The sequence below is a fragment of the Ostrea edulis genome, chromosome 1, assembly GCF_947568905.1.
Source record: "Ostrea edulis chromosome 1, xbOstEdul1.1, whole genome shotgun sequence".
Classification (NCBI taxonomy): Eukaryota; Metazoa; Mollusca; class Bivalvia; order Ostreida; family Ostreidae; genus Ostrea; species Ostrea edulis.
In genome coordinates, this window is record NC_079164.1 from 32,582,195 (window position 1) to 32,608,816 (window position 26,622).

At 37.0% G+C, this 26,622-nt stretch overlaps 2 protein-coding genes across 4 annotated transcripts; both read left to right on the forward strand.

The window, feature by feature from the left end:
- The first annotated feature begins 4,484 nt into the window (after positions 1-4,484).
- On the forward strand, positions 4,485-5,686 carry LOC130047573 (uncharacterized). Its single transcript, XM_056142896.1, has 3 exons — positions 4,485-4,502; positions 4,589-4,832; positions 5,025-5,686. The coding sequence occupies exons 1-3, from the start codon at positions 4,485-4,487 to the stop codon at positions 5,684-5,686; spliced, it is 924 nt and encodes a 307-aa protein (XP_055998871.1).
- LOC125659898 (transmembrane protein 26-like) lies at positions 5,516-22,483 on the forward strand. Of its 3 annotated transcripts, XM_056144439.1 has the most exons (7): positions 5,517-6,601; positions 8,524-8,618; positions 8,701-8,773; positions 9,747-9,987; positions 13,414-13,600; positions 19,333-19,542; positions 21,039-21,807. In XM_056144439.1, exons 4-7 carry the CDS (start codon positions 9,797-9,799, stop codon positions 21,642-21,644), a joined length of 1,194 nt encoding a protein of 397 aa, XP_056000414.1. In that variant the 5' UTR covers positions 5,517-6,601; positions 8,524-8,618; positions 8,701-8,773; positions 9,747-9,796; the 3' UTR covers positions 21,645-21,807. The 3 variants fall into 3 exon arrangements, with proteins under 3 accessions (XP_056000462.1, XP_056000414.1, XP_056000380.1); XM_056144487.1 differs by lacking the exon at positions 8,701-8,773 and having other exon boundaries at positions 5,516-6,601; XM_056144405.1 differs by having other exon boundaries at positions 8,524-8,773; positions 21,039-22,483.
- The last annotated feature ends 4,139 nt before the right edge of the window (positions 22,484-26,622 follow it).

Below are 26,622 nucleotides of genomic sequence, written 5' to 3' on the forward strand. Positions count from 1 at the left end.
AACATCTTCAAGACATTGGTGTTAGTGGACAAAACAGTCAACATCATGGCTCCATCCGATCTGCAGGAATTCATAACACCCTATAATTCCTCCAGAACTCTGCGGTCCAGTGATCAGAGCCTACTACAAGTGCCTTTTACCACCTCATCTGTGATTCAAACTCGAGCTTTTAGTGTGGCTGGCCCTAAACTGTGAAATGCTCTACCATATGATGTAAGAACTGCTGCTAGTCTCTGTATTTTTAAATCTAAATAAAGACTCGTCTGTTTAAAATTCATTACAACTAGTCTGTGCAGATGAAATCGAAGTCAAGATTACTATAGCTATGTTGTGCAATCATAACGGACTCCTTATCTTCAACTACTATTCATTTGTTCGTATACAACTTATTTTATTCTTATTTAAATAGCGTTTAGAGCGATATGGATTTTACGCTTTACAAAATAAATTTATTATTATTATTATTAATGGGTGTAGTTCACAAAACTTGCTTGCTGGGTGCGTTCAAGATCGTAGCGGCCAGGTATGCCGGCTGATTTGTGTCATTTTACACTTTATCGTCTTTTTGTTATTTCGAGGCGAAAAGACATCAAAACGATATTTAGCGACTTTTCGTCCCCAAATAACGAAAAGACGACAAAATGATAATATCAACCACTTTTCGTCTCAAAATAACGAAAAGACAACACATTGTAATATGGCACAAATCAGCCACCATACCTAGCTCCAAAGCTAGCCGCTACGATCTTGAGGTATCACACCGGTAATTGTCCAATCAAAATGAACTAAGTCAATTGTAGTTCCATATATTTAAAGAAATATTTTTTTCCTTGCGTGATTTTTCTCATTTCCTCTTCTTCTTTTCTCTTAATTTTTGTACCCCTGATTAGGAAATTTTGTGTAATTTGTAGAAATAACCAAGTGTATACAAAGGAACTATTTGCTGTTGGTAGCTGAGGCTACTTCCTGAGGTGCACTCCGGCTGTTTACACACATGTGAAAAACACGTGGATTTGAGGGTAGTTTTGTTTGCGGGTAATTTATTTTCGAAAATGCCGCGTAGGGTGTTGTTTTTCTGGTGTCGGCAGACGAGATAGGTAACATGGAACGTGTCCGACTGCGTTATTCGGCATCAATTTTGTAAACTGATTTTTAATGATTTTTTCCCTCTATAGTAATATCTAGTGAAAATAATTACCGGTGTGATACCTTGAACGCAGCCCTGGTTGACTGTGCTTCATTTTCGGTTGCCATAACAAAAGAAGAAAGATAATTTAGATATCACCAGAAAATTTTCATCCTCTTCCCGAGGATCGTAGAGATTATTAATTCTTTGCTGAAGTCCGAAAATACATTGGCAAGATCAATGTCCGAGATGAGTGCTGTTTCTTCCCCCATGAGGTCCTTGGTTAGCTTGAATAGCTCCTTAACATTTCCCCCCGTGCCATCAACTTCTTTGATATGTATTTACGCATGAATGAAAAGGCGGATTTCTGAATGGCTAACATATTTTTAACTAGTTTAATATTCCAAAACTTTATCAATTTCTGATTAATGCAAGCTATTTCAGCAGCTACACTTAACATGTAATTATATGCATGGTGTTAAATCTGTCAGAGAGTACAGTTGTAATATTAAAGTTTTTCTGAGAATGTTATTTCTATTATTAGGTACCACTAAAATTGGAAATGGATTCATATGTGCTTGACAACAATATCAATGAAAGTACTTTATTCTAGCATCGAGATACAAACGATTATATGATATCAGATAAGTATGAAAGGTGAAGATAACGAACAGTGATCAATCTCATAACTCATATAAGCATGCAAACACGGACCCCTGGACACACCAGAGGTGGGATCAGGTGCTTAGGAGGAGGAAGTATCCCCTGTCGACTGGTCACACGCCATGAACCCTATATCTTGATCAGGTAAACGGAGTTATTCGTAGTCAAAATCAGTGTGTCAAGAACGGCCTAACAATCGAGTTGAAACACGTCAGACAGCATTTGACCCAATGATAGGTTGTATTGGCAAACGACCATAATTACAACCATAGAATATATAGATTCTATAGACGAGTGTAGATGTATGTTTTTGAGGATTCGGAGTTTCCTGTATTTCTTTTTCATAAGAGCTAGAAAATATTTACATTTCCATCTCTTTTCTTTCTGATAGCCCTTTGAACCTGGACAGTGTGTTAGTTTCTTCATATTCTACATCAGCATGTAAGTTTCTCACTTGCATGCAAATTAGCAACTTGTCATGACATCAGTGAATGGGAACTATTGGAAATTAACATGGAATGTCTTGTGCGTCGATTTCATATTTTCATTTTTATTTCAAATATAGATATAAGGAATCATTGGCTTGTTTGTTGGGTATGTGAGGTGATTAACTATTACTTGAATGGAAAACGTGATAATTTATGCAAAATGCTTCCATGTTATGCAAATTACCACGTTTTCCATTATGGTTAATTATCTCACACATCCAATAAACTAGACAGTGATTCCTTAAATAGCATTTCTAAAGGTTGGTGAAAACTGACAGTATCCTGGATATCAATGCACATTAATATCAATATTCAGAAGAATATCACACCAAAATGGAGATTCACTGTTGATCTCTCTCCCAAAATACTACATTCTCATATTATTGTTTTATGCGTGGAGTTAGAATCGTATAGTGACAATTTCAACGTTTTACTGCATTTTCATGAGAGGGGGACACTAAGCTGGTATTATTTTCCAATCGCAAATAGTAAGGATATTTTATTTTGGTAAAAAAAAATGTGCCACTCCTTCTACTCCTGATAGCTGGCCTGCATATAAGTGGGGTTTTTTTAATCACAAAAAATATGTGAAAATGCCGATTAGATTAGCTTTAAGGCTTTAAGTTTTTGGGGAAAAAGATTGATTTATGAAAGACAATAGGAAAATTGTCTTTGAGAACTCTCTTCACGCACCTGCATTTTTCTTTCTTTTTTCTCACTTTATCGTGTTCTGTCTGGTGCTGTAAATGTGTGTGTGTGTGTGTGTGTGTGTGTGTGTGTTGGTATTCAGACCATGTGACCCACCTCTACATCCATCTATGGGAAACTTCAGTATTTTTTATTCAAGAAAATAAAACATTCCAATGGAGAGTTTTTATTAATTCCAATCATGGCGAATATGTACAATATTAATGTATTTTAATTTATTTCAGAAACATAACCTCGCATGGGTATTACGTACACTACATCAAATGTATAACAATGTAATCACAAATAGAGCATATTACAAACGTTAAGACTCCTTTAAAAGGAGTCTTAAATGGGAGGGGTGATATCCCTGGCCAGAGTTACTTTTGCAAAGTACCCGACTTTGTTAACATTAAAAGCGTTTTTGATAAGATGCATGGTCTTGACATTACATTTTATGTATAACGTAAACTGACACCAATTTACTGGTTTATATCTAACAATAAAATTTCCGGTCATAAATTTTATGAGTTATACCCTTGTTATGAACTATAATAGAAATCCAATACGAAAATGAGTCGAACACGTTTTATAAAAGGATATCACTTAGTCACGCCGTTCATATCAGACATGGGGGATGTGTTATTAGTTTAATTACGATGCACAGGAAATTTTCTTTTCTATCGATACTTTATTGATCAGCGTTTCTGTTCAAATGTTCTCTCGCTTAGGGAAATGTATTACATATACTTCTGGCTAATATTCAAAATTACAATTTTATTACAAAACGCATTTTTGGAAAAAGCAAAGTCCTCTTGAAAAGCTGCTGGTTGACGTATCAGCCGTTTTGATTTCCCACGAGAATTGCATTGAATGACGGGTGTTATTCGGGACAAACAAATAAGAGAGTTGTTTTATTTCTATTTTTAGAACAATGTTGTTTACTGTTCACAATGGCAATCTTTCGGCGGTAACAAATGCAGAATATATAATCTATGAACTCAATCACTACGCTTTAGAGATATAATGGCATTAATGCTAATTAACTGTGTTTGACGAGTTTTCTGGATGACACATTTCTAGATATTGCAACTGGTAATCTATCAAAAACTGAAGAAGAAAAACGAACCAAGGAAAAGCAACGTTTCACCGCAAGAACAATAATTACAATTTGATAGTTATTACCTGAAAGCATAGAGTAGAAAGGAGGAACTCTTTATCAAAAAGCAATACGTTTTTAATAAGTTGCGGTAGTAATAACAGCAATAATACATCTGTACTAACAATTAGCAAAGAATGCAGTAGTGATAGTAAGATTAACGGGAAGTTCACTGTCTGTTAAAGTTAACATATAACTCTATATAAATGTAAGATTTACGGGAAGTTCACTGTCTGTTAAAGTTAACATATAACTCTATATAAATGTAAGATTTACGGAAAGTTCACTGTCTGTTAAAGTTAACTATCCGTCACGCAACTGGGATCAACTAAACAGCAAACAAACTAGTTATATAGTAGACATGTGGGTTGTAGTATGTGTAAGTAGTTGGTAGCCACAAGGGTTTTTAATATGCTACACTCCTTGTCAGTACGATACTAATTCAGTTAAACTTAAAGTCGACAGACAGCAGAGATTGGGGATTGTGTGGAGTTAGAGACAGCAGAGATTGGGGATTGTGTGGAGTTAGAGACAGCAGAGATTGGGGATTGTGTGAAGTTACAGACAGCAGAGATTGGGGATTGTGTGGAGTTGGAGACAGCAGAGATTGTGTGGAGTGACAGACAGCAGAGATTGTGTGGAGTTACAGATAGCAGAGATTGGGGATTGTGTGGAGTTAGAGACAGCAGAGATTGGGGGATTGTGTGGAGTTAGAGACAGCAGAGATTGGGGATTGTGTGGAGTTAGAGGCAGCAGAGATTGGGGATTGTGTGGAGTTGGAGACAGCAGAAATTGGGGATTGTGTGGAGTTACAGACAGCAGAGATTGGGGATTGTGTGGAGTTAGAGACAGCAGAGATTGGGGATTGTGTGGAGTTACAGACAGCAGAGATTGTGTGTAGTTACAGACAGCAGAGATTGTGTGGAGTTAGAAACAACAGAGATTGGGGATTGTGTGGAGTCAGAGACAGCAGAGATTGGGGATTGTGTGGATTTACAGACAGCAGAGATTGGGGATTGTGTGGAGTTAGAGACAGCAGAGATTGGGGATTGTGTGGAGTTAGAGACAGCAGAGATTGGGGATTGTGTGGAGTTAGAGATTGGTGATTGTGTGGAGTTAGAGACAGCAGAGATTGGGAATTGTGTGGAGTTAGAGACAGCAGAGATTGGGGATTGTGTGGAGTTACAGACAGCAGAGATTGGGGATTGTGTGGAGTTAGAGACAGCAGAGATTGGGGATTGTGTGGAGTTACAGACAGCAGAGATTGTGTGGAGTTACAGACAGCAGAGATTGTGTGGAGTTACAGACAGCAGAGATTGGGGATTGTGTGGAGTTAGAGACAGCAGAGATTGGGGATTGTGTGGAGTTAGAGACAGCAGAGATTGGGGATTGTGTGGAGTTAAAGAGACAGCAGAGATTGGGGATTGTGTGGAGTTACAGACAGCAGAGATTTGGGATTGTGTGGAGTTACAGACAGCAGAGATTTGGGATTGTGTGGAGTTACAGACAGCAGAGATTGGGGATTGTGTGGAGTTACAGACAGCAGAGATTATGTGGAGTTAGAGACAGCAGCGATTGGGGATTGTGTGGAGTTACAGAGATTGGGGATTGTGTGGAGTTAGAGACAGCAGAGATTGGGGATTGTGTGGAGTTAAAGAGACAGCAGAGATTGGGGATTGTGTGGAGTTACAGACAGCAGAGATTTGGGATTGTGTGGAGTTACAGACAGCAGAGATTTGGGATTGTGTGGAGTTACAGACAGCAGAGATTGGGGATTGTGTGGAGTTACAGACAGCAGAGATTATGTGGAGTTAGAGACAGCAGCGATTGGGGATTGTGTGGAGTTACAGAGATTGGGGATTGTGTGGAGTTAGAGACAGCAGAGATTGGGGATTGTGTGGAGTTACAGACAGCAGAGGCTGTAAAATTAAGGCCTATGCTCGGCACTTACGACAGGGAGGAATCTTTATCGTGCCACACCTGCTGTGACACGGGACCTCGGTTTTTGTGGTCTCATCCGAAGAACCGCCCCATTTAGTCGCCTCTTACGACGAGCAAGGTGTACTGAGGACCTATTCTAACTTGGATGATCTTTGCAATATGTCTACTGAAAAAAAAAATCAACACCAGGTACATGTACCTCAGTTCTGTAGGTTTTATTTGAAGGATTAAATCCGGATATCATTGTAACTTTAAAACAAGAGACCCATGGGTCACATCGCTCACCTGAGTTACCTTGACCCTGCTGTTATTCAGCTGTTGTGATTTTTAAAAGATTTTTTGCAATCTTTATTTCTATGAAAATTTTTCAAAGGATCCCAATATAACTGAACATGAATTCACACAAGATGGAAATGCTTCAACACCAATATGACTCATATGACTTTGCTGTTCTGGGAGGTCAAGGTCGCATAGGGTTATGGTATGAAATTAAAGGTTTTCCCATAAGAAATCATACCCCGAGGTCAAAGTCACAAGGTAAGCACTGTGGTATCACAAATTCTTGCTATAAAGATTCTATATGTACATGTATATGCAAATATGAAAGCTTTTCCTTAAATAGTTCAGGCGAGAGATATCAGAAAGGTTACACTTTTTTAAACGTAGGTCAAACTCCAAGGTCACAGATCATGGTATGAAATGAAAGTACTTCCAATAAGAAAATCTAATACAAAATATTAAAGTTTTACATTAAATAGTTCAGGAGATATTGAATAAGTCAAAGTTTTTTAAAAGTATGTCAAACTTCAAGGTCACAAGGTTAAACACCTTGGTCTGCCGATAAAAATATATCTACAACATTTGACAGCCCTACCTTCGATAGTTCAGGAAATAATTAATACATTATGTTTGCGTAGAAGTAGGTCAAACTCCAAGGTCAATGTCACAAGGTTAAAAAACTTAAAAAGGTTTTGTCACAAGGAATGTATATATGACATATGAGAGCCCTATCACACACTATTTGAATGTAAGAGTAAGGTTAAAGTTTTAATATTTCGGTCAAACTCCTAGGCAAGACCACATGATCTAAGGTCATTTATGAAATGTAAGGCCTTACCATAAGGAATCTTTAATCAATTTATAACGGCCCTACGTTAGATAATTGAGGATATATTAGTAGATTCAGTAAGTTTTCTTTAAAGTAGGTCAAACTTCAAGATCAAAGTCACAAGGTTAAAAACGTTGATATCAAAGACAATATCGTGTCACAAGGAATGCGCCTATAAAATCCTTATCAATTACCACTCAAAAGTTATGAGTGAGGTTAAAGTTTCAGACAGACAGATGTCCTCGACTTTAGTCGCAGGGGAATAAAAAAAAACTTGAGTCCACAAAACTTATGAACGATTGCATTTGATTTAGTGTGGGCTTGCTACTTTTGAGAATTTTGTTTTAACAATTTATCTAATTAATTTCCTGTATATTCCAACATAAAAATTGTATCCCCTATTTTGGTCTCACCTACTCCTGAAAGCCATGATTTGAACCAACTTAAATCTACTCTCCCTATATCAGGAAGTTTTCATGTAAAATTCCACTATTCTGGCCCAGTGCTTCTTGATAGGAAGATATTTAAAGATTTTTCCTATAAATCAGCATGTAAAACTTTTATTCCTATTGTGTACTCCCCCCATAACCCCCCTAGGGGGGCATGATTTTAACAAACTTGAATGCACTATGTCAGAAAACTGCCATGTTAATTTGAACTTGTCTGGCCCAGTGGTTCTTGAGAAGAAGAGTTTTAAATGACCTCATCCTATTTTTGCTTTTTCTTGATTATCTCCCCGTCAAAGAGAGCATGACCCTTCATTTCAATAAACTTTAATTCCCCTCACCCTAGGATGATTTGTACCAAGTTTGGTTGAAATTGTCTCAGTGGTTCGAGAGAAGAAAATGAAAATGTGGAAATTTAACACTATCAATGACAACGTCAACAACAGCGACAACAGACGCCGGACAAATTTTGATCAGAAAGACTCATTTGAGCCTCCGGCTTAGATGAGCTAAAATTTGAAAAGAAAAAAAAAAAAAAAACATAGAAAGGCTTGAAAGCAATTTTTTTTTTACATTCAAATGAAACTATCAAACAATCAAAGATTAGGTAGGAATTTAATATACAGCATACGACATGTGCAATTAAAATTCTACAAATATCTTAATATTACAAACTGCAATCTTCCATCATCTTTCTTGCAAAGATCAAATCTAATCAAATATTGAACAACAGCCCCCAGCATTGACTTCATACAAGTATGGGAGTTCACGTCCGTCTGGCCATATTCCTAGATATGATATTATCCCCTTATTTTGTCATTAAAACATTTGACGCATATAGCATTTTGCATTTCACATCAATCAAACAAAATCCTGTGTTATAGAATATCGTCTTCTGTTTCTAGACCGCCCAGTTCCATTCTGAATTTGCAGTAGGATGCTCTAAAGTTCTAAACCTTTAGTGCGTCCAGCAACAGACTGCGATCGACAGACGATTAAGGTAACTCGACACGTCGTCTACGGAGTGGAATCGCCTTTCTTAAAGTTGTCGATAACTTAATAGATTATATTCAATCATTTAGTCGCAGGATTTACACTCTGGCATTAATAAAAATTGAGTGGATTGGAGTATTTATGAAAACTTTAATTTTGAAGGTAAATACTCTCTCTCTCTCTCTCTCTCTCTCTCTCTCTCTCTCTCTCTCTACCTATCTATCTATCTATTTGAATTATATATACATAAATATACTTTGCACACTTTTGGTGTCCGTATGTCCATATACATTTTAAAATATTGCTTTCACCAGTTTTAAATTCAACTTCAATTTTACTTTTCAAAATTAATTAAATAAATAGCACTTAAAAGAAGAAAAAGTGTTCAAAATTAAACTAACAGATAATTATTTCTCGATAAATGGTCTTTTTATTTCAAATTTGGAGCAACGAAGATGAGTAATTAAAATTAATAAGACAGCGCTGTGAGACAGTTGTCTAAAATATTCATTTTGTACAGTTTCCGAAACATGAAATGATATCCCCGCTACCAAAAATCGTTTGATGTTACATTTCAAAACATTCAAGCAGGTTTATAAAAATATTTTCTCTATGACCCTAAAATATAACTTCTAGTACATGTATATGTATATATGATTAAGTGCATTATAAACCGCACGCAAGTGCAAAACACCACATCTGTAAAATCTTAGAAATCCATCCTCATTGCACTTTGTTGATCTTGTAGCCAGCGGCAGGTTGGTAAACTTTATAAAAATAAGCTCATATCATAATAACTAATTAAAATCCTGAAATATGAAACTAATTAGTATCGTGGAAAAATATGCGAGAAAGCATGCGCCTGTACGGGAATCCCTTACACATGGAAGTTAGTGCAAGCAATCGTCATACTGATAAGATAGTAATGGAACTCACTTACCCTTCGTAAAAAGAAAGCATTTCATTGACAAAAAAAAAATACATCATGGGTTTTTTCCCGTTATTACCTGAAACGTACTCTGTTCGTGTGTACTCCTTAAGAATTTATTCTATATTATGCAGTAATCTTATTGCATGTATACGATGTATGCTGACTTATATAATTATCACCGGAATTCTTAATTTCACATTTCAGAGTAATTTATATAAAGAACAGAAGAAAAAAGAAGAATATGAATTGACAATATGGGCAGTTTCACAATAGTTCGAGCAATCGTTGTCCGTCTTTTATTCTCCTGCCACGGTTTGGTGTCAATTTGGTTGCTGTACCAGGTGACACGAGAGCCTCGTTTTTGGTACCTTGCGACGTCATTTGGATTTCTTCTGGTCGAAACAACAATCACCCTAGTCAGGAAACAGGGCAAGGAATGGAAGTGGTGAGGAGGTTTTTTTTTTATATTATTTTATTTATTACTTTTTTGTTTTTGGTTGTTGTTTCTTTTTTAATTTCTAAGGATAGATAAACCTGGAAAATGAGCTTTATTATTGAAATGAACATACATGATTATGATTATTTTAGCCAGGGAAATTTATAATTCTTATTCTCTGAAATAATTAAAAACAACTTTCTCACGTTTGCAAAAACGTCGTATACAGCTTGTGTCGTCTGGTAATCGATATCTTCAAATACTGAGATTTAAAAGGGTGAATGATTGATATTTTAGGAAAAGGAGTTCAGCCTCAATATGATAAAAAGCACATCATATGTTTTAGACAGTAAATAGAATTGTTATTTCCAGCGCTCCGTGGATTAAATGGATGCTCAAGTGTAGCTTTCTGGTATAATGAGTGATTTCTTTGTGGAAAGAAAAAAAACCGTATTGTATGTTAATAGGTAGAATAGCTAAACTACATCTACAAGTAAATATACGTAAATACAGTTGAAGATGACTTAAAAAACAGATGTAAATTTCACATTCGTTTGATAGGTATTTCAGATAGGTTTAACGTCAGATAACGAATACATCAGGTTTTTCCGAATGCAAACTCATTAAATTCGATGAATACTGTTGGTATGTCATAAAATAGATGTACATCAGATCATGATTAAATCCGAAGGTTTAATGATTTTAAGGTGGTAGTTTTAAAAGGTGATCAGCATTGCCACAGAGCTCTTGAGTGTAGGATGCTAAACGTTCAATCGCCATGCTGAGCCAGCTCTGTTGCTTAAGCACAGGTGATCATAGCGCGAAATTACCTCACATCTTGCAGCTTGAATGAAAATCGAAAATAAAACTTTATCACCAAATGAGGGTTAATTGCACCCACAATCTGTTAAATGGCCTTTGTTTTTATGTTCCGATAGTAAATGACATAGTTCCATAACTTACTCTGGTAATGAGTGCTTAATCGGAAAATCAAAACATTTTGTGCAATCGAAAATGACTTGGTGGGTGGGTCTAAGGCTATTTTAAAAGGTGCAAGCAGTACTAGGACCCTGTTAGTAAGTTCTGTAAGCATGTACATCGACCGCCACTTCCATTTAATTTCCACCCCGGAGTCATCATGTTCAAAGTTCAAAACAATGAACCTTCTCAAAATTTAAAGGTCAGTTATTTTCAATCGCCAATAAACCAGAATAAAGCTTCAGTCCAGTCATTAATTGCTGCTGTGGCCTAGTGGCAATGTTCAAATCGCAGTAGAGAAAGTATTCACGGCGTCAGGAGAAGCGAGATGCCGTGAATGGTATGGACAGGAGAGACGCGTTATTACGAAGCCCATGGGGAACTCTATTTAATCTTGCATACACGACTTTTATGCATGTGCATAAGGAATGGCTCCGCATATTTCAGTTACATTGATAACGGGTAACACATAACTCTTAAGATAGCATTTATAAGCACAATGCCTATAGAAAGGCATGAAATGTTTCAGCCAATCAGACGTCATGGTAGCCATCTTCGTATTCGGATAATAACGTGTACTTCTTTGAGAACATTTATGCGATGCTTGATGGACATGTTAATAATCTGGAGAAGTTTTAAAAGTAAGGTGGAAAAAAATTTTGGTCCGAAAACGTTCATGAGAGCATAAGCTTGAGGAATTGTTCTCTGTCAGTTATTATCTGTATCAGATATATCAGCGGGATGGTAGTGTTGGTTTATCTAGAAATATCGCCAAACAAGTTAATGCATGCACCACTTTTGTCAAACTATATAATCACGTGCACAAAATGTGTGTGTATATATATATAAATATTGAAAATCAGAATGACACATTCCATAAAAAATTCTGCAGTAAATGATTGTTTTTTATGGAATGTGTCAGAATTTCAATATTTATTTACAACTGTGCCGAATCAACTTCTAATATATATATATATATATATATATATATATATATATATATATATATAGGTACAATACAAATATAATTTGTATTTATAATCTAAATGTTTTACGTTTCGAAATTGAAGATTGCGGACATATTACTAAAGAAAGTTCGGGTATATTGTATTGTTATTGTTATTCTGTTCTGTCTGTCACAGTTTCTTCTTCCTCAAACTTCTTTTTTTATTTTAAATAGTAACCAAATATATTTGGAATATGATAGATGGTGTCCTGCAGATGTGTAATAAGGCTTTAGAATTTTCAATTTTACCCTAGAGGCAAAATGGGGGTCGAAAATGTTTTTCTACAAAAACCTAGTTCTTAGAACTCCTAGCATTTTATGCAGTAGCCAAATCATCTTTTGGGAGATGATTGGTGGTGTCCTGTAAATGTGCAAGTTTTTTTAAAGTTTATTTTTCACCTTTGGGGGCAAATGGGGTGGAAAAACGACGAACAAAAAATGCATTGTGTCATGTGCAACAGGAATATATTTGCTTTAAGAGTGGAAATCTCAACATTTTAAAGACATTTAAACAATCAAAAAATGATTGGGGTTGGGATGATCCTGGGGCACTGGCCCATCAGAATGCTCAATGCATCTTGATACATGTATGTGCAGCAGGAATATATAAGATCTCAATTGTTTTAAATATATTTCAAAAATTATCAAATAGGGTTTGGGATGACCCTAGGACACTTGCCCAACAGAATACCGGTCAATGCATCTTGACATACACAGCAAGAAAATTTACATATGGTATAGGGTATGTTATATGGTAACTATTGTAGTTTCTTTGTTAGTTAAAGAAGTACAAAGGTGAGTATATTTAGCGGCAAACACTTGCATACGTGTATTACTGTCATATGACGGCATCCAGGTTTATAATCTGGTGTGTTTGTACATGTAACCTTGGAACTCTTCGATTAAAGATGGCCAGACTCGGAGACATATAGAATTTCATCATTAACTCTAGATTTACATAGAGCATTTACAATACATGTATATCAGTATGCCCCTAGATCTAAGACGAAGGGGAGGGGGTGTCTGTATATCCATTTGTCTGTCAGGTACTTTGACCTTGGTCATGAATTTTTGAACAACGCAAGATGGAGATTTATACCACCTGGAGAACTGAAAGTCTCGTGTGTACTTAAGCCCTGAGTAAGTCACGTGGTGTGTATGATTAAACTTAAGCCCTGAGTAAGTCACGTGATATGTATGAGTAAACTTGAGCCCTGAGTAAGTCATGTAATGTGTATGATTAAACTTGAGCTCTGATTAAGTCACGTGGTGTGTATGATTAAACTTAAGCCCTGAGTAAGTCATGTGATGTATATGATTAAACTTGAGCCCTGATTAAGTCACGTGGTGTGTATGATTAAACTTGAGCCCTGAGTAAGTCACGTGGTGTGTATGATTAAACTTATAAGCCCTGAGTATTATTTTTTAACCCTCTGTTCTATTGTGTGTAGGTTTTGTCCAAGCGTTCTGATTTACCTAACCATGACGGTTCCGGCAATATGGTTTTTGGAACTGCACGAATTGGAAAAGCGTATTGATCAACGTGTGTCTGTTGGTTTAAACACAAGCAACTCAAGTTCAGTTCAAATGAACAACGAGACATATGACCTATCTGCAGATCTCGGTAGTGTGTTAGGGGTAAGTATTTTTTAAACATAAGAGCAAACAATTTAGATCACGCAAGCTTGAGTGGCGGATCTAGAGGAGGTGCCAAAATCACACCATTTTCAGCCATAGATACCCCTATAGGGGCAAAAAAGTACGATGTAAAATTCAGTTGCAGATACAAAGGGACACTCACCCAGTCCCACCCCACCCGGAGACTGGTAATTCCAATAAGAATTATTATTACCTCCTATATGGAGTAAATTGTTATCGATATTCAATTTTAGCGACCTATCACTCTCGCTAATAACGCCAAAATTAAATCCTCGCTAAAAGTTCTGCTTATACGGTGTATACACTTCCAATTGTAAAAGATAAAGTGTTAGTTCCTAGTATAAGTTGGACCCTCTGGAAAAAATTACATCGGGTGGATCCTTATCCTCCCGCCTAGGAAAAACACCGGTCGTGGTAGCTCAGTGGTGGAGCGTTCGGGAGTCGTGTGTTCGAGTCCTACTTGTACCATGACCGCGTCAAACTTAAGACGCAACATAGGTAGTGGTTGCTCCTTCACCAAACGCTCAGTATTTAGAAGTGAGAATCATAGGTCTTTCGGATATGATCTTAAAACAGAGGTCCTGTGTCACGGCAGGCTTTGGGACTTTAGAGAACCCTCATTGCTATAGACCATAGAATCCTCACTGCTACGTTTGTGGTACTTTAGTTACAACTGTTGACGTCTCAATATAAGTGAAAAATACTTGATGGGACGTAAAACAGACAACCAACCAAACAATCTGGCTAGGAAAAATGCCTGGATCCGTGTATGAGGTTACCACCCCCTTCAGGCATGCAACATCGTTTTTCAAAGTTCAAAGGAGGGGGGGGGGGAGAGAAGTTGACTTCACCATTGTCTAAAATTCATGACAAGTGTTTCCCCTCCAAAATTTTAAAATCCGCAATCGTGGAGGTTGGCGAGCGTTCATCGTTCGCTGCATGGGTTCAATTCATTCAGTTCAAGCTTACATTCCGAAAATTCATTATATTATAAAACATTGGGGGAGGGGAGTACTATATCTTACTTTGCATGTGAAAATAACGGAAAATCAACGTTGTCAAAATAGTGGTTCTACGTGCATGACTTTTAAATATTTTTCTGAGTTTCTTTGCAAAATTCAGCTCTTGAGTTTTGAAATTGATGGGGCCTCAGTAGTACGCCAAGATACTCTTGTCTGAAATTTTCAAAGGACTATAGGTGTTTTCTGGGCCTGAAATTTAACATTCTACACTTTTCTTTCTCATTCAAGTTAACTTTTGGGAATATTACCAAGTGACATTTTTACGCACTATCCTTAAGAAATGTAAATTTTTATTAAGACTTTTTAAAAAAATAAAAATCATGTGCAGAATCAAATGTGTTGACCAATTTTTTGAAAGTTTCATGTGTACGGTACCTCAATACACAATATCCGAGTTGCCCAATAGTTCTTTCCCTTTGTAGAACTCTTACGAACAGTGAGACGCAAAACATACTATCGTCCACACGCGGTGGGTACAAATGCTTATCGCTGTCTTCATATATTGCCTAAAGGCCGATTATCAGACATCATGCAACCACCCTAACTGCAGGGACACACAATATTAGTAAGTTTATTAGTATCTAATAATAAAATAGTTCAAACAAAAATCGATAATCACCATTTTTCTTTGATTAAAATATCACTCGTGCAGAAAAGGAAATAAAAAATAATTTCATATTTAATTTGATGGCCTAATTCAATCAAATATTATTCTCCATATTGTCTGTTTAATGTATACCAACGGCTGATATCAACAAAATATATACTTTCATCCGTATTTACATAGCTAGTCTATAGTATATGTATACGTCTTGTACCCACCCAAGCGTTCAACAGAACACTGAACGTACCTCTATCACAGAAGAGCTGATATCTCGGAAGTTGCGTATTTGATCGTGGTCAACTGCTTGCGACCCATGTCTTTTCAGCTAAAAGCAATTGATTAAGGGAAGAAAATGGCAGGAAACTCACATGTTAATGTGGCTCATTGCTAAAATTATAGATTTTGATATACCTCATTCATCTTTGGTTATGTAGTTTTAAATTGCGGTTAAAATTAGGACTTAAGAATAATTTAATTGTTTTGAGGAGGTATAGGCCTACTCCATGTACATCGTCATAATGGCTGACTTCCTTTTAAAACATAAATAAAAATATAAATATCAGCAATATTTGTCTATTCCTTTAAGATTTAATTGCATAGTAGCTGCAGATCTGTGACTCTTTGAGACCAGGGTATGTCCCAATATCTCCCAGAGAGTAACAGATTTGTGTCTCTCTGGGACCAGGGTATGTCCCAATATCTCCCAGAGAGTAACAGATCTGTGGCTCTCTGGGACTAGGGTCTGTCCCAATATTTCCCAGAAAGCTACAGATCTGCAGCTAATTGCATTGCTGAGTAGTTCAGTAGGTTAGCATTTCGACTGCTGTAAATCGGGGTCCGAGTCCAGCAGGGGCTTTAAATTTCATCCCAGATTACTTTCTACTTAAACTGTATTTTTAGACTAATTGAAGTAAATTTGAAAGTTTTCAATTTAAATATATTGTTGTATATATCCTCCATTTTTCATCCACATCAAATTTCTGTGGTGTAGCATATCTCTCTTTAAGCATTTCATCCTCAGCGAGTCACGGTGTACGTAACATTTCATCCTCGCCGAGTCACGGTGTACGTAACCAAAAGTATTCAAAAACTGGTTATAAGGTTAGATTGAAAACAAAAACATCGACCTTTTTACATCTTACATTATAAAATATACTCCTTATACGCCTTAAAGCTTCTCATCAGCTGCGGCAACAAACAAGTTAGAGACGTAAGAAATGTTTAGTTTTGTTTGATTGAAAATGATTCCGTTTTTCTCATCAACAGCATACACAAGCTAATCTCGACAGCGGTTATTTAATTGTGTTCGCATCCTTCCCCCCGTTCATGCAATTCATCATTTAGTATATCTTGCTGTCGTCTGCGCAATAAAGTGGTTGCGTAACGATGTTCGTCTTTAAATTCCAAGAAACAAAAGTACACTATACGTAGACTTTGATCTTTTTGAATAGTTTAAGTGAGCCTTGAAAAAAAATTATTGTTTAGCTATCGAGATGGAGATATGTTAGCTCTCGGGGCAAAAAACAACAACAAACGGCCATAACGCACTTCATCGACAGCCATGTATATCTTTAGCTGACAACTGACGCACACTCCAGTCTCAATAAGAAATAACCATCTTACTCTTTGAAGGGGAAAATCAAAATATTGAACCTCAAAGTTCTGTATAATTAATGTATAAACTTAGGGTGCCCTTTCCTTCAATTTTTGCCTTAATATCAATATTTTTTTTGGTCTGATCAAGTCTTATGATATCCACGTCATAAATAGGTATCGGCAACATAAAATGTCTTAATCGCCTGTAATACACAGACTAACACTAGGGACTTTCTTAAATATCCACACTTTTAAACTTTATCTAACCAAACTATTTCAGAAAAAAATATAGAGAGAACCTTGTATTTTAAAAATATCATAAAATTCTGCTCTACATGTCGTACACAAAAGGACAATATGTTTGATCCGAACTGTCTTTCACTCCCACGTGCAGTCGATATATAGAGCGTTCTTCACACTTTTTAAAGTATAATGGGCACAAAACAATAAATAGCGAATCTCAATCTGACTGGGGAGGTTTTTTTTCTACAAACCGAAGTATCCTTCGTTCGTAATTCACTTCAGCAATGCGGAGATAGCAATTATCCGCGGCTTAACAACAACACATTTCGTACAGATCCGCCTTGATAAAAACATATTTATAATAACTCGTCTTATCATCCAAGATATATGCCCCTATATCTGATGGTTTATTGGAATTTTGATTTGTAAATCACAAAATGTACTTAGTGAGGTCGTGAACCGAGAGGTAGAGAAGGTGAACCTTGATTTTTTTAAACGAATTTATTTTAATATACTCGGCAAACACGTCATTCAAGTGTACAAAGGTTATACTTACTAGTTTTTCCCCTATATGTGTGTACTTGGATTGTTCATATATCTTAGAATGCAGGCAGCAATGAGGAGTGTTCATTTCGCAGAATTTTATTCAACATCCCCTCTTTCAATTTGGCGCATTTAGATTTCTCGAGACTTTTTCTCTGGGTAGTAATTGCATTATATGTATAACACGTACAACACAAAACAATCAAGAAGCTTGACCGTTGTTCACAACACAATCACCTGTCCACTTGTTCTTGTAACCCAACCCAAACCCCCACCTTTCTGTGGTTTTACCAACTTTTCTTCATGATCTGAAGTGCAATTTTTTTTGCAGTCAATATCAACATTTTGTAGTTACTGTACACTTATTCGGTGTTTTAAAAGTCGATCTATACTTAGTAGCGGTAGCTGTGTGTGTCGGGGGGATGATCTATACTTAGTAGCGGTAGCTGTGTGTGTCGGGGGATGATCTATACTTAGTAGCGGTAGCTGTGTGTGTCGGGGGGATGATCTATACTTAGTAGCGGTAACTGTGTGTGTCGGGGGGATGATCTATACTTAGTAGCGGTAGCTGTGTGTGTCGGGGGATGATCTATACTTAGTAGCGGTAACTGTGTGTGTCGGGGGGATGATCTATACTTAGTAGCGGTAGCTGTGTGTGTCGGGGGGGATGATCTATACTTAGTAGCGGTAGCTGTGTGTGTCGGGGGGGATGATCTATACTTAGTAGCGGTAACTGTGTGTGTCGGGGGGGATGATCTATACTTAGTAGCGGTAACTGTGTGTGTCGGGGGGATGATCTATACTTAGTAGCGGTAGCTGTGTGTGTCGGGGGGGATGATCTATACTTAGTAGCGGTAGCTGTGTGTGTCGGGGGGGATGATCTATACTTAGTAGCGGTAGCTGTGTGTCGGGGGGATGATCTATACTTAGTAGCGGTAGCTGTGTGTGTCGGGGGATGATCTATACTTAGTAGCGGTAGCTGTGTGTGTCGGGGGACGATCTATACTTAGTAGCGGTAACTGTGTGTGTCTGCATGGGGGACGATCTATACTTAGTAGCGGTAGCTGTGTGTGTCGGGGGACGATCTATACTTAGTAGCGGTAACTGTGTGTGTCTGCATGGGGGACGATCTATACTTAGTAGCGGTAGCTGTGTGTGTCTGCATGGGGGACGATCTATACTTAGTAGCAGTAGCTGTGTGTGTCGGGGGGGGGGGGACGATCTATACTTAGTAGCAGTAGCTGTGTGTGTCGGGGGGGGGGGGGGCGATCTATACTTAGTAGCGGTAGCTGTGTGTGTCGGGGGGGGGGGGGGCGATCTATACTTAGTAGCGGTAGCTGTGTGTGTCGGGGGGTGGGGGATTGGTATAAATATATCCCATTTTTCCCCTAGAGAGCAACACTGTATTATGCAGCTAGATTCTAATACACTTCAGCAATACACTACAATATGGTAAAGGTGGACCTTTGAAATAGAGTGTAAAATGACTACAGAATTTGAATTATGAATAAAAACAGGAAAATTACATATTCAAATTAAAAATCATAAATCCATTGGTTGGAATATAGCTCTAAATGGGTGGGGTTCATAATCTCGTGGGCAAATGCTTGTGCCAAAAATAAAGTAAAATCGAATAATACCCCCTCCCACCACCCCTGGGCGACGCATCTTAATGTTTAGTGTAAAATGGTTCTCTGTTTCAGGTCCAATTTGAAATTCGGTTACCGATCAATCTCAGTCCGGATGAATGGATCCGCACCTTGGAACAGCTGCTATTGTTGCTGTTGATCTTGGGTCGATGGATGTTACCTAAAGGCAAACTAACGCATGACCAGTTGTCCCAGTTGCTGCTGGTGTACATAGGAACAGCCGCAGATATTGTGGAATTCTTTGAAGCCTTTAAAGAAGATGAGGTATCAATTTTCATTAATCGATATCTAATAATTAACTTTCCCACTGTCCATATATTTGATCATTCATAAAATCTGTCAGAGATCGATTGCATTTTTAAACTTGTCGAAGATGAATTGTATTTGTCATAATAACTGGTAATTAATATACCGTTTCTGTAAAATACGTGAACGATGTAACGGTGCACTCAAAGCCGCCATATTGAAAAAAGACCATTTCCACAGAAACTGAAATTGTAGAGGTTCAAAGTCCCTCTGCATGTAGCAAGTTATGGAATTTCCTTTGATAATTTTCACACACACATTCACTCTAAAGCACTGGCTTCTCTATCAACCTTAGCAAGAGCAAAGGCATCTTCTATCAGAGGAGCACTGGACCTTTCATCTTTTATATCTCGTTTTTCGATGTTAAAAGTTCAAACATAAATAAAACCAAGACAGTGTTACGTGTAGCGGATTACTGGCGGTGTTACACCTCGAGTCCTATCATACCATGGTTCTATGTCTACGGAAGAACCGTAGTACCTTACGGAGCGCCAAATTAACATAAACTCAAATAATTGAAGATATCTTTGATTATTTGAAGATATCATCAATTCATTTGACGCATGCAACGAATCAATTAAAGATCTCTTCAAATGATTAATAATATCTTCAATTTTGAATTATTGGGCGTATTAATTGAATTGTTGATAGCATTAATTCTTCTTCGGACTTATTGCGTGCTATAATTGAATTGTTGCTGTCATCAAATGAATTGATGATATCAGCAATTGAATTGAAGTGCGCTACAATTCAATTGAAGAGAGCAATGATTCAATTAATGCGCACATCAATTCAATTAATGCGCTCAATAATTGAATTGGTGCTCTCTTCAATTGAATTGTAGCGCGCATCAATTCAATTAATGCGCGATATAATTCAATTATTGCTCTATTCAATGAATGAGTTATATCTTTAATTCAATTGATACAGCAATAATTCTTTTAGGGAGAGCAAATGTCTAATTAGAGATACGTGAAATTCAACAGATCCACAATTTAATTAATGATCTCGAAGAATGTGTTGCTCTCTTTGAAAGAATTGATGCGCGCATTAATTCCTTATACAAAATTGTTGTAAATAATTAAAGATATCTTCAATTGAATTGAAGAGGTCATCAACTCATTTATATCGAGCTCAAATTATATTTTGCAAGTATAATTCCACCACATTAATGCACGCATCAATTGAATTGATGAGAGCAATTATATTGAATTGATGTGCGCAATAATGGAATTGATGATACAATATATCTTCATTTATTTGAATGTATGTTACTTTGGCGCTTCACAGTACTTAGTACACTTAACATGCTACAAACATGTCCATACTAAAATGGTAACAATTATAGAAAATAAAATCTCTCTACCTCGGGGGAGGGAGGGTATCTTTCATTTTCCTTCTATGTGGTCATTCTAAGTATCCAATATTTAATGCAAGATGCTTTAAATTTGCAGGTTCGCTTTAACAAAGTGTTGTGTATATCCATTCTGGGACTGTGGAGCCTTAGTTTGATACAATTTACACTTGTCCTCACTGCAGCCAATGCTCGCCGTGACCAATCCGGCCTTGTTTCCCGCCATTATAACGTCAACAAACGGAAATACGGTTGTTGTGCTCCAGACGTGTATGGAATCCTGATATCCATCTTACTTCAAGACTTACCGTTCCTAGTTCTTCGTGTTTTGTTGATCTTCAAATTTAACGTCCTAAGTTACACTAATATGTTTTTCACTTCCAAGAACACGCTGGTCATTTTGCTGTTATTATATAGACTGGTGGTCGTATTTATAGAACGACGAGCCGAGGGTATTCAACAAAAATACAATAACCTGAAATCGAAATCCGACCATTCCCGCCCGGTCATGTCCTCAAAATATAACGGACCGGGTATTCCGCGCTCGAAACCCTGTAATGGGAACGTTACGACAGGCGAGAAAGCTAGCCTGGTACAGATGGACGTCTGCTCCGACGTTCAGCCCTCGGTACACAAACTAAGTCAGGAGAAACACAACCATGGAAGAAATTACAACGGAGACAAAAGCCTCGATAGTCGTTTCTGAGTTTTTATCATGACGTGTGTACGCTGTAGTAGCTACACTGAGTGGGTGTGTCTGTAAGAATGGTTGTTATAAGTTTGAATGTTTGTTTTGTGTTTAACTATAAAAGTTTTTACTATTGTAAATTGTCATCTTGTTTTCTTAGTAAATAGAATTGAACATGCTATATTTAGTCTTTGTTGGTAAACAAAAGTATATATATACAATTTGGCCTTGTAAAAAACTTCAATTCACTACATGCTTTTAAAATTATTTTTATCTTTCTTTTATTTTTTTTAAATATATATATTTTAAGACATCACGTTCTGTATTCTTTAGATGATAAGAACTTCTTAGAATGCATGTAATTTGTTGTGCCGCAGCAGTCAAAATTAGCTTTTTTGAACATAATTATTACATTTATTGAAATAATTGAGTGGGATTCCAAAACTTCAGATGCAGTTGACATAGATAAAGCTACTGAAAATTTTGCTTCAACTTTTATAAAACATGTGAAGCAATGCGCTCCTGAAAAATCCGTTATACATGTAAGACCAAAGGATAAAAATCCGTTATACCGAGCGAAGCAAGGCTCTAAAGGTAAGTAAAAGAAAAAAATGAGAAAATCAGCAAATGAATGGAGATAATCTCTACATACGTTCACTGAAAATTTTGTGATCCATATGGGCGCCGCCATGTTGCTTTGTTAATTAGTTGCTTCTAGAGTTATTCGTGTTTTACTTTTGAATGCCAAAAATACAATACTGATGTTTGTTAAAAATGAATGGTGTGATTATTATTGTTACAGTTTTTAGCCAATCATCAAATAGAAAAACAGTAATACGAATAAATAGATGAACGAATTCATGACTCTCTTTAAATAACAATATACGAATTTACGGCAATCTCTGGTGAGAGAATGATACTTTTTTACCATTTTAAATTTATTGGTTAATTTTGTTTAGTTTTAACGACCTTTTTAATTGCAAACGGGATGTATTGTTGTTTATAATACGCCAGTTTCGAGATACGAACTCTTCTGTGTAGGAGGTGCATTTAGTGGAACTTTGAATGATTAAGTGGGACAGAGTGGGCCTACAGTCTGCTGCTTCTGCCCAATAATTGCCACCATCAACGTATTGATTATACTGCCATGTGGGTGCGCATGCGGTAAAATTTTAAAATCAGGATAAAAAATCAGTTCGTGCAGTTTTTACATTTGTTTGATCACTGAAGCCTTGAAGACTTCAAGTGACGGTGAAGACACTGTCTCTGGTGGTAGTGAGTTCCAGTCCCTGATTGTACGTGGGAAGAAGGAATATTTTCGGCAGTCCTTGTAGGTTGATGGTAGCAGATAGCTTTTGTCGTGTGTATTTCTAGTCGATCATCTTGGTCTTATTAGACGTCCCTCCTTTCTGATGGCTACTTCGCCATGTTCGATCTTATAGAACAATGCGAGTCGGGCATATCTCTCCGTCTGCTTTCTAGTGATCTCCATTCCAGGTGTTGTATCATACTGCTTACGCTGGATCTATTTCCAAATCGGTTGGTAACGTATCTTGCCCCTCGTCGTTGTACCATCTCTATTCGGTCTATTTCTGTTTTGTAATATGGGTCCCACACCGGGCTTGCGTACTCCACTATAGGTCTAACTAGGGAATTGTATGCGTTGGTCTTAACCGATGTTGCGCTGATGTTTAGGTTACGCTTTAGGAATTCCAGAGTTCTATTGGCTTTGTTATAGATGTTACTGACATGTTGGCTCCATTGTAGGTTTGAGGTGAAAGTGCATCCCAGATATTTGGCACTGGAAACAGATGTCAAGGTGTGTCCGTGCAGTATATAAGATGTTTTGATGGGATTCTTTTTCCTACTGATGGTTAGGACGTTGCATTTGTCAGGGTGGAATGACATCTTCCATGTAGTTTCCCATAATGCTAGTTTGTCAAGGTCGGATTGTAGGTCTGAAACATCCGAGTCTGATGAGATGGTAAGGTACGCTATAGTGTCATCGGCTAATAGTCGGACGGTGGATTTTATTCCCTCTGGCATGTCGTTAATGTAGAACAGGAATAATGAAGGTCCAAGAACACCCCCCGGGGGACCCCGGATTCCACATCTATGCATGGTGGGCGTTCTCCATCGACTACTACTGACTGTGATCGATTTAGCAGAAATCCTTCTATCCATCTGTTGACTTTACCTCGGATTCCATAATGTTGGAGCTTATGTATAAGCAGACTGTGGCTGACCTTGTCAAAAGCCTTTGAGAAATCCATGATTAGAACGTCGGTCTGTTTTCCTTTACACATGTTGATGGTAATGTCGTCCACGAATTCGATAAGTTGTGTTTCGCATGATCGTCTGCTACGAAATCCATGTTGTAAGGGATACAGTATATTGTAGGTCTCTGCATGTTTCATGATGTGGCTGGTAACAACATGCTCCATTATTTTACAACATACGCAGGTCAGTGAGATTGGTCTATAGTTCTCAGCTTTGCATCGTTCACCTTTTTTGTATACAGGGCTCACATTGGCGGATCTCCAGTTTTGAGGAACTTCTCCTGTGTTGATGGATCTATTGAATATGATGGTAAGAATAGGAGCCAGTTCATTTGCCAGTTCTTTTAATACTCGAGGTCTGATGTTGTCTGGTCCAGCAGCTTTGGTGGGGTTTAGTTTCTGTAGTAGCTTCATGACACAATTTTTTGTTATGAGAAGATCTTCACATGTGGGGAATGTTCCTGACATATTACATCTCTTTGTGAGGTCATCACTGGTGTGAGTATCCTTTTAGTCTATTTGTAGAGAAAGCTGACTGGAACTGTTTGTTAAGTATGGTAGCCTGGTTCACAGGATTGGTATGTAGGATACCTTCACTTCTTAACGGTGCAATTCCATTGTAATCTGTCCTTTGGTGCTTGATATAGGTCCAGAAGCGTTTCATGCAGCTATGTTGGGGGTCATTTTCTGCAGGTGAAACTATGTTCTCAATGTATTTCCAGTACGCACGTCTGAGTTCTCTTTGCAGTCAGCGAGGAAGACGATGAAATGTATTAAAAGCATCTTCTCTTTTGATATGTAAATGTGGGAAATACAAAATACTATTGATAGAAAAGTTTCACTAAAGTGAAAACATAAAAACAATGTCATATTTGCAAGTAATATCTTAGATATGGTACTTATGACCAACGAAATAACGTGATATGATAAGAATTCTATGTATTTAATTATTCCCTAAATACTGATAACTTACTTAGTTTGTGTATCAGTCGAATTCGGGTGATCAAACAGTGTATGAGAAACTTACTGAGTACATTCACTAATTACGCAGTGATGAATATTAGTCCCACTCCAGCGTGTAAACAAATTGTTTCGCGCCTCACTGTATACGAGAGTTCTCCAAAGGGAAATAACTCGGGTGTATCTCGAAACCGACGTATTGTTTGCTTTGAAAGAGAAAAAAAGCCGAGGCTAAATGTGACGTCACAATGCACGGTTTACGTCGCCTTCCGTTTCATTTCCCGCGTTAAATGTATAGGCGGATCCTGTAGAACTGTTATCCCCATATATCCCTCTTTAATATTGAGATGTTACTGGGTGTTTAGTGCAAGGAAAATTTCATAATATATATATATTTTTAAATGAATCATAATCTATCGTACTTAACGGAATTATGATTATCACTTGGGATACGCCAGTGACCATTCCATGCTTCGCTCGGGCCAACGGTTTCACCGTAATATATTACATGTAAGACCAAAGGTAAACCTTTGTTTGATTCAGGATTAGTTAAAGCTGTAAGATTATGGGATTGTCTAAGAAACAAAGCACTGAAAAGCGAAAGTACTTACAGAAATTCAGAAATGCACAAAATGGAGATGATAATACGAAGAAAAAACCCATGTCATACATGTACTCAATTATGACGACAACATAGAGACACAACTTTCAGATATTCAAAACTTTATCCGAAAGACACTTTTTATGAGAATAAATCTACTGAAATATCCCCATTACAATATTTATCAGAAATCCGTGATGTGTGTGGCGTTTATAGTAATGAGGAAGTGACGTTTATAGTAATGAGGAAGTGACGTTTATAGTAATGACGAATATGTTGAGATACAGAACACTTATTTTTCATCGATATCCATTGTTGATGACAGTAAATCTGAATTATCAGAGTTATCTTCTCTTTAGAAAACAACGATTTGTAAACTACCAATCAACAAGCCTATTCGGGTCAGATGATATAAGCCATAGAATGTTATGCATGTCATAGCCGAACCTTAAGGGCTTTGTGTATTTTGTTCAACAGATCATTAAGAGGTTGTGTTTCCTTTTACAATTGAAAAATTGCAAATGACCTGTTTCTTAATTAAGTTGTGTTGGAAAAGTCATGGAGCGTGTCATGGTTAAGTATATATACAATTTTTTCATAACAATACCAATTTTTATAAATACCAAGCTGGGTTTTTGCCAGGTCACTCAACATTGTATCAACTTATTGAAACATGATAATGTTCTAAAACCTATAGATGACGGTAAATCATGTTGCGTATTTTGTGATCTTTCTGAACGTGTCTGGCACCGAGGGTTACATGTACTTTTCCAGTTACAATCATTTGGAATGAATGGCGAATTAAGGTTTAAAATTTATTCAGAAGAAAGAACACAGAGAGTTTTATATAGGGACTTGCTCTCTTCTATGGCACGCCATTCCGCTATAAATACAGCTTATATAATTCATGATTTCTATTTCTAATGACATATCTAATAAATTTTATAAGATATCTCATTTAATCTACAGTTTATAAGATATCTCATAAAATAAATAAGATATCTTACATGTTTTTAAATATCTCATAAACTTTATAAAATATCTTTTATATTTTATAAGATATCTCATTTAATCTACAGTTTATAAGATATCTCATAAAATATATAAGATATCTTACATGTTTTTAAATATCTCATAAACTTTATAAAATATCTTT